The 9158-nt window shown below is 45.2% G+C and overlaps 1 protein-coding gene across 1 annotated transcript; it reads left to right on the forward strand.

Moving 5' to 3' along the window:
* The first annotated feature begins 2832 nt into the window (after positions 1–2832).
* DEFB136 (defensin beta 136) lies at positions 2833–3541 on the forward strand. The gene is made up of 2 exons (XM_023753052.1): positions 2833–2887; positions 3366–3541. The coding sequence occupies exons 1-2, from the start codon at positions 2833–2835 to the stop codon at positions 3539–3541; spliced, it is 231 nt and encodes a 76-aa protein (XP_023608820.1).
* The last annotated feature ends 5617 nt before the right edge of the window (positions 3542–9158 follow it).

The raw sequence follows: 9158 nt of genomic DNA on the forward strand, positions 1-9158 counted from the left end.
AAAGGAAGAGAAAGAAGCCATTGTGCTTCTCTGGCGGTTTTGGCCAAGAAGACCTCAGGCAAGAAACCGGAACACTCAGCACAACTGGAGAAGTTCCTGCCCAGAGGTTGGAATGGTGATTTAATCAGGACATGCGTGGGCAGAAAGGAAAGGGTCCATCCTGAACACATACTGTCTCGACATGCATTTTAGATCCGATTTTTAGAATGGTGTACAGGAGGGACTCAGAAATATTTGGAAAATGTGGTTCATAACTCCCATGTTCCTCAATGCACGCTTGAACAATTTAAAATATATGGAGAACAGCGTTCCAGATCAAGAATCAAAAGAACTGAATATTTGATGGCAGCGTAGCCAGAGCTTCTTCCCTTTGTGCAGCCCATTCATCAACCCGAGCCTTGTTTTCTCCATCTCTAAAGAGTGAGGTGGTACCACTGAGCCTGTCTGTGTCCTTGGTGGCAGATGGTCAGGATAGGGCTTGCACCCTAGGGGGTGGAATCACATGCCCAGTGCAAGGGGTCCTGGAAGCCTTCCATGGAGTCATGCAAGGGAATCCTCCGCCCTGATTTAGAACCGGTCTACCTACTTCTAGTCCAGTGGTTCTCAACCTTCCTAATGCCGTGACCCTTTAATACAGTTCCTCATGTTGTGGTGACCCCCAACCATAAAATTATTTTCGTTGCTACTTCATAACTGTAATTTTGCTACTGTTATGAATCGCAATGTAAATATCTGATATGCAAGATGTATTTAGGTGACCCCTGTGAAAGGGTCGTTCAACCCCTAAAGGGGTCGTGACCCACAAGTTGAGAACCACTGTAAATCTAGTCTGTTACTCCACCCTCTCTCCCCATAGCAGGGCTCTCAGCTCTATACCCATTGTGGGAACTCCGAATTAAACTCTCCCAGTGATGTTTGACATTGACTAAGAAGTCTCTTAGAGAGGTTCTGAAAAAAAGAAAGCAACAGCCTGGCTGTGGTGGCTCAATGGTTGAGCGTCAACCTATGAACCAAGAGGTCATGGTTCGATTCCCAGTCAGGGTGCATGCCTGAGTTGCAGGGTTGATCCCTATTGGGGGGCATGCAGGAGGCAGACGATCAATGGTTCTTCTCATCCTTGATGTTTCTATCTCTCTCTCCCTCTCCCTTCTTCTCTGTAATCAATAAAAACTACTTTTTTTAAAAAAAAAAAAAAGGAAAGCAACACAGCTATACTGATGGAAATTAATAATAATTATGAAGGAGATGGAGAAGGAGGAATTAATCTATACCAGGATGAGTTCAATGCATTTTGCAAGTTTTATCTCATTTCATCCTTTAAAAAACCCTCTGACCGTGCATGTTTTGAGAAGAGGAAGCTGAAGAAGCTCAGGGATGCTAAATCATCTATCCAAGGGCCTGTGACTGCAAACAGAGTGTAACCAATAAAACCATGCTCTACTGCCCCTGTACAGACTCCAAAGTCTACGGTCATGGGCCCCTTGATCCATGGTAAGAGACAAGCCTGCCTCCAGGCGCAAGAATAAAACCAATGTTCGTGTCTTCTCAACTCTCGGTCCCTCACCACCACTTTAGGGGGGACAGACCTACTGACCCTTCCCCAGAGCTGCATTCCTATACCTCCGGGGAAGCACTGTCTTGCTTCACTCCTGACACAGGGCATCTGACCTTGAACATAGCACTGAACTGGCTCTTCCTGTGAGATACCAAGAGGGTTCCAACCCACTCACTCCAAAAAGACAACTTGTCCCAGAACTCTCCAAGTTCCCAGATTCTAGCCACCTTTTCAAACCAGCCATTTGAAAAATACAGCCTGGCCTTAGCCAGTTTGGCTCAGTGGATAGAATGTCGGTCCGAGGAGTGAAGGGTACTGAGTTCGATTCTGGTCAGGGATGCATATCTGAGCTGCAGGCTCGATCCCCAGTGGGAGTTCAGGAGGCAACCAATTGATATGTCTCTCTCACATTGATGTTTCTCTCTCTCTGTCTCTCCCCCCTCCCTTCCACTTTCTCTAAAAATCAATGGAAAAATATCCTCGGGTGAGAATTAACAAAACAAAAGAAGAGAAAAGAAAAGAAAAGGAAAGGAAAGAAAGAAAAGAAAAAGAGAAGAGAAGAGAAGAGAAGAGAAAAGAAAAGAAAAGAAAAGAAAAGAAAAGAAAAGAAAAGAAAAGAAAAGAAAAGAAAAGAAAAGAAAAGAAAAGAAAAGGAAAGAAAAAAAGAAAAATGCAGCCCGTTGGTGGACTTTTCTAGGGAAAGAGTTCCTGTAGCATGTGCCTCCAGCCCTGTGACCAAATCTGTCCCCCACAGAGAAGGCTATTCTTTCTCCGCTATGCCTGAGCATCTACCTAAATCCTGGTCAGGCCAATGGTTGACACCTTGAGCCCCTTTGTTTCTCGCAACACTTCAGGTTCTTGCTCACATCCTTTGTGGCCCTAAATGAAGCCTGTGTTTCATAACGTCACTGCTCTGGGCCCCTGTGTTGTCAGTGGGACTCAGAAGGAAAGGAGAGACAAAGTTGACACTTTCCCTGCCATGTTCCCATCAGTATCCATTTGAAGTCATGGGGAAAGTGTTAGGGCCTGGGCAGGAGAGAGCCCCTGGTCTCTGCTCCTGTTCTGCCTTGACTGTGTCCTGTGTTCCACGATTTGTAGACGAGAACGTAGCATGGAATGGCCCACAGACTCTGTCCTCTAACCCTGAGTAAGCCTGTCTGCCCGGGGTGCTCTTCCAGGTAGAATGAGGCCAGCCCCACCCAGGCTCGCCCAGCTCTATAAAGGAGCCTCCCAGGCAGCCGCCCACAGGAGGTGCCAGCTCTGTGTCCTCCTCAGCAATGAGGCTCCATCTCTCTGGGTTGCTCTTCCTCCTGGTGATCTCATTGCCTTCAGGTAAGACTGTGGGTACAGGTCTGACTGTGAAAGTGGGATTCTTTCAGGGACTGTGGTACTGAAAACCCCTATGGCTATAAGCCCAGCAGGGGGACACCAATATCAGATGGACCCTCAGGCTGGCGATGGGGCTGGGTTAGTGGTCTTTGGTCCCTGCCCTTTTCCTCTGTGACTACATCCTGAAGGTCTGCCAGAGCTTGAGAGGGGAGCCCATTTCATCCCATGCATATCACCGTTCAGCCATCCAAATTCCTCTTTCCCCTCACCTTCCTCTAATAAGCCTCAGACTAGGAGGCCCTCACTGAAATGTGGTAGGAGATGAGAGGACAGGGTCCAGAAAGTTCATCACAAAATAATACAGCGTCCACCAGGAAGAGAAGACAGGCCTAGGATTTCACCCAACCTCTTGAAGCCTGACTTTTCTTTTTCGTGTTTTTTGTTTGTTTGTTTGTTTGTTTGTTTGTTTTTTGTCCTTCAGGGAATGGTTTGATTGGAAATAATGGAGTACAAGTTCGTTCCTGCACGGCAGTTGGTGGCACATGTTTCTTTGGCTGTAGACAAGGATGGAAATGGATGATGTATTGTTTCAGCGTATTTTCTTGTTGCAAAGAAATACCTCTACATCTCAAACCCCCCCAGGCCTTTGAGTACTGACTCTCGCTTTCTGAGTCCAATTAAAAGGATATGTGAATGGCTAAAAGGCCAACGTCTGCTATCTGTGTGTGAGCATCTTTAATGAGGCATGGGTAGCCAAAGGGGGTCAGACTCTGATCAGTTTACTGGCAAAATTTCAGAAGCAGGGTTTTTTTGTTTGATTTTTTTAAAATATATTTTTATTGATTTCAGAGAGGAAGAGAGAGAGAGAGAGAGATAGAAACATCAATGTTGAGAGAGAATCATTTATCGACTGCCTCCTGCACGCCCCTAATGGGGATCAAGCCCGCAACCTGGTCATGTGCCCTTGACCGGAATCGAACCTGGGACCCTTCAGTCCATAGGCTGACGCTCTATCCACTGAGCCAAACCAGGCAGGGCTCAGAAGCAGTTTTGTAAGGGGGCAGGCTCTAGGATGAAAGGCATCTCCTATTCTTTTCTCTGCCGGCCCATCTCCATTACTAATTCCTATTTCAAGTTCAAATTCAATTGATTAATACATATATGACTACAGGCCTAAGAATATAACACCAGCTGAGCCTAATAGCAATAGCTTATTATGTGGCAGTTACATTTTTAAGTGGCTTACATAATTAAATCACTTCATTTTTACAACAAAATCTATTATTTCTCCCATTTTACAGATGAAGAAACTTTCCAAGGTCACACAATAGTAAGAGTTAGTTAGCACTGGGTTTGAACCCAGATAATCTTTCTTTTTTAAAATCCTCATCCAAAGATATTTTTTCTATTGTTTTTGTTTGTTTGTTTGTTTTTTAGACAGAGAGTGGGAGGGAGGAAAGTTGGGGGAGAGAATGAGAGAACGAGAAACATCCATGTGAGAGAAACACATCAATTGGTTACCTCTTGCACGTGCCCAGACCCCGGGCCAGGGATCAAACCTGCAACCCTTTGGTGGGTGGGCGGACACTCTAACCATTTAGCAACACCATCCAGTGCCATATACCCAGATCATCTTTTTTTAATATATTTTATTGATTTTTCACAGAGAGGAGGGGAGAGGGATAGAGAGTTAGAAACATCGATGAGAGAGAAACATCAATCAGCTGCCTCCTGCACACTGCACACCCCCCAACTGGGGATGTGCCCACAACCAAGGTACATGCCCTTGACTGGAATCAAACCTGGGACCTTTCAGTCTGCAGGCCAATGCTCTATCCATTGAGCCAAACCAATTAGGGCAAACCCAGATAATCTTGATCCAGTGTCTTCACTGTTAAGCTAAACCCCCTCTCAACTATGAAGTATAGGAATCCAGCTGGAAATAATGGTTGTAGTTTGTAGTGATTGTACATTGCAGTCCAATGAGGAGTCAAGAATTCAGTAGATCCATGAAACACCAAGGCCCTCAAAACTCTTCTTCTGGCTTAAAGCTATAATGCTCCTGGTGGCTAAGTTTCTTTTGAGATTCTGCTCAGGGACTCTGATGATCCAAGCCCAGTGTTGCCTGACTGCTTTGGGGGTAGCAATGGCCCACACAGAACCATATAAAACAAAATGTCCCCAGGGTCTACAGCACTGTTAGTATTGTTCCTACCTCACTTCCTCACCACAGAGGCAGAGATCACAGATCTTCATCAAGACCCTGGTCATTATCTTCTCAGAAAAAAACCCAGTAGCTGAGTTTGAGGGTTTTTTTCTCCAACAATGTGCCTGAAGGAAGCACCTCCATTCTCCTGGAAGATCCACCTGCTCAGCCCCCTCCTTATTGCCAATCCTCAACATTCCAGCAAAAGAAGAAGAAGAAAGAAGAAAGAAGAAAGAAGAAAGAAGAAGAAGAAGAAGAAGAAGAAGAAGAAGAAGAAGAAGGAGAAGGAGAAGAAGAAGAAGAAGAAGAAGAAGAAGAAGAAGAAGAAGAAGAAGAAGAAGAAGAAGAAGAAGAAGAAGAAGAAGAAGAAAGAGGAGGAGGAAGAGGAGGAGGAGGAGGAGGAGGAGGAGGAGGAGGAGGAGGAGGAGGAGGAGAGGAGGAGGAGGAGGAGGAAGAGAGAGAGAGAGAGAGAGAGAGAGAGAGAGAGAGAGAGAAAGAGAGAGAGAGAGAGAAAGGGAGGAAGGAAGGAAGGAAGGAAGGAAGGAAGGAAGGAAGGAAGGAAGGAAGGAAGGAAGGAAGGAAGGAAAGGAAGAAAAGAGCTCTGGCTGGTTTCACTCAGTGGATAGAGCATTGGTCTATGGATTGAAGGGTCCCAGGTTTGATTCCAGTCAAGGGCACATGCCTGGGTTTTGGGCTCAATCCCCAGTAGAGGGCATGCAGGAGGCAGCCAATAAGTGATTCTCTCTCATCATTGATGTTTCCATCTCTCATCTCTCTCTCCCTCTCCCTTCCTTTTTTAAACATTTAAAAAAATCATCACTGGTCCACAGAGCTAGCCTCCTAGAGCATCTATTTGGGGTTATGTCTAGAGAGATTTTTATGACGTCAGGTACCTGTATTAGCTCATTTAAATCAGCCCTTAACCAAACGAAAGGGAGAAGTGGTGCAAAAGCTCACAAAAGTAATATCAATGCAATGAGATTAAATAATAATAATAATAATAATAATAATAATAATAAAACAGAAAATAAGCAGAGAAAACCAGGGGATGGAAAATAGCAAATATTCTTCACCAGATGTCAAAAGGATTCACAATCCCAAAAATACGCTAAAAATCCTTACCCTTTTCTTGTGTTCCTTAGCCCACAATTATACCAGCCTGGGGTGTGATGTTGCTCTAACTTTGACAGCGAGATGCAAAAAGAGACAGTATGTGGCCTTTGATTTCCTTCAGCACAGCTTAGATAAGACTGGAACATTCCAAGTCATTCTTGCTGAAAACTCACTCTTATGTGAAGTAAATAAGAACGCTGAATCATCATACATAAAAGCCATTATGTATTCACCTTGTAGCTCCAAGAGTGTAACCTCAGAGGTAGTGGCCACCCCCTCTGAGGAAGTCAGAGGCCCCAATCTTTGCTCCCAATATCCCAGAGCAGTCGTGGGGAAGGCCCATGGCTTAGGCTTAGCAAATCAGATGTCTGTCCCCAGGAACTGGACTGAATGAATGATATCACTGCATTGGTGCCATTGGAGCATGCTTTGTACTAATGCAGCAGACGATTTCAGAACCATGATCCAGCAGTGTGGACCTTCGGGGCTCCTTCGTTTATGGCTCTATTCCAAGCCTGTTCATTGAGGTCCAGCTATCTTTCTAGTACATTCTCCTTCGGCTTAAAAATGTGCCGAATTATTGTCAGTTACTGGAAACTGAGAAATCTGAATGATACTGAGAACTCTTACCGAGACCTCATCGTTCAGTCATTTTAGGATTAGATAAGGCAATATATTAGATTATGTGTGTAACTTGCTTGGCACTTTGTCATCGGGCTTCAATATCCTGACATCGTGTTAGCTAGGTTCCAGTACCTAACGAGAAGAATTGTGCCGCCCTTGGGGAAAGGCATTGAAGATGAGCAGCACCCCTAAACCCTAAACCCCAGCCACTATGAAGCCAGTGCAATGGTGTCAGAACAGGCATCTACAGATGCAAAGGCAAGGCCGATCTCAGGGAAAGAATCAAACACAGCCCCCCAGCATCACCATCTATACTATACAATTCAGTCTCAATACTAAACCTATCACTGGTATTCAGTCTCAATTCTTTCTTCAGAATCAAACACGGAGGTTTCAGGTTTGGGCTATGTATTGGATTCCTGGTCTGCCCTAACAAATGATCACAAAACTGGGTGGGTTATAACTACAGACGTTTATTCTCTCACAGAGCATGACCGTTTACAGAGAAACGGCTCAGAGAGGTCAAGCTGTCCTCTTAACCACACAGCAAGTGGGAGTCAGAGCCCACATAAAAATTCAAGCCAAGGGTGACAGCAATTAGTGTCCTAACCATGGGCTGGTGGGGTGGTCGCAGGCTGGGCCAGGGTGTACCAAGGACACACACACCCCTGTGCTGCTGGGTCTGACCAGGTGAGGCACTAGCTAGCCTGGAGAACCTGCTGCCCAAGGCAGCTCCCTCGTCTGAGACACACAGGCACACACACACACACACACACACACACACACACACACATACACACGCACATACACACGCACACACACACGCATACACACACACACGCATACACACGCGCGCACACACACACACGCATACACACACACACACACACATACACACGCACACACACACGCATACACACACACACACACCGATGCCTGCATCTGAAAAGACCCTTAGAAATCATCTCTAGATTGGAAAGCTGAGGCCTGGTGTGGGAGGGAGTGAAAGTGCGGGAGTGAACTTGCCCAAGACCATTGCTAGTGAGGCCAGGAACCAGCAACGGCCCAAGATCCTCTGAGAGGCAGCCCGGTGCTCCATGCTCCACACCATGTGTATTTAAGGAAGAGAGGAGCCAAAATGATTGGCCACAACTAACATTTTTTAAGTCTTTTTCAAGCTTATCTATTTTGGAAAATGGATACTTGCCAAACTGGACCAAAATTAAATGCCATCCGATAATGGTACAAAGGAACTCAAGTCATGGAAAAGTTTCCTAGAGCCTTGGGAAGCTCCTGTCTAGCTCTTCTCACTGGTCCACACTGAATGAAATAGCCAGCAGGTGAGAATGACACTGGAAACAAAGGCCAAGCCAAGTGCTTAAGAGACTGGTAGTTAGAGTTCCTGTGTTTACCACTAGGGGGCGGGGCCTGCCTGTTTTTCCAGTTTGAACAGGCGACGAAATTGTCCACTCTTCTCCCATCTTGTGGGTCTTTCCTGGGCCAAGAAGCACACTCACCACATTTTTTCCACTTATAAGCGGAAACTTTAACAACTTTTGAAAGAGTGGGACAGAAAACTGGCAAAGTGTGAACTTCTATACAAACCTCACATCACACGGTAGGAGCGAGAGAGATGAACCTGTACATTGTTGCGGGAAGAGGGGGTGGCAGTACAGGAGAGGGGCAGAGCATATTTATCCCAGTTTTGTAAAGGAAATCTATTTCTGCCTGTTTAGGAGGTGGAAATCATTAGCAAAGGTAAGTTGATGAAATGTATAGATTGGAAGTGTGGGGTTTTTAAATTGTACATAAAAATGTCTATAAAAGAAAAGAAACTGCCCGGCGAGTGTGGCTCAGTGGCTGAGCATGGACCTATGAACCAGGAGGTCACTGCTAGATTCCCGGTCAGAGCACATGTGGAGGGTTGCAGACTCGATCCCCAGTAGGGTGTGTGCAGGAGGCTGCGGATCAATAATTCTCATCATTGATGTTTTTATCTCTCTCCCCCTCTCCCTTTCTCTCTGAAATCGATAAAAATATATATTTTTTTAAAAAGTAAGAATCTCATTGGAAATTCTGAAGAAGAGGAATGCTGACAAATAGCCCTTCTGGATGTTAAAACCTATTACTGGTATTCAGTCTCAATAATTAAAACAGTGTGATAATGGCACATGACTAGACAGATAACTAAAGTCAGATATAGACCCAATGCAAATGCGCATTTAGAAATGATAAAGAGGCCATCTAACCAAGTATTATTCAGTAAATGGTGTCAGGAAAACTAGAGAGGCATCTGGAAATATTGTAAAGTTGGAACCTTACCTGTTATAG

The sequence above is a fragment of the Myotis lucifugus genome, unplaced genomic scaffold, assembly GCF_000147115.1.
Source record: "Myotis lucifugus unplaced genomic scaffold, Myoluc2.0 scaffold_1, whole genome shotgun sequence".
In the NCBI taxonomy this organism is placed as follows: domain Eukaryota; kingdom Metazoa; phylum Chordata; class Mammalia; order Chiroptera; family Vespertilionidae; genus Myotis; species Myotis lucifugus.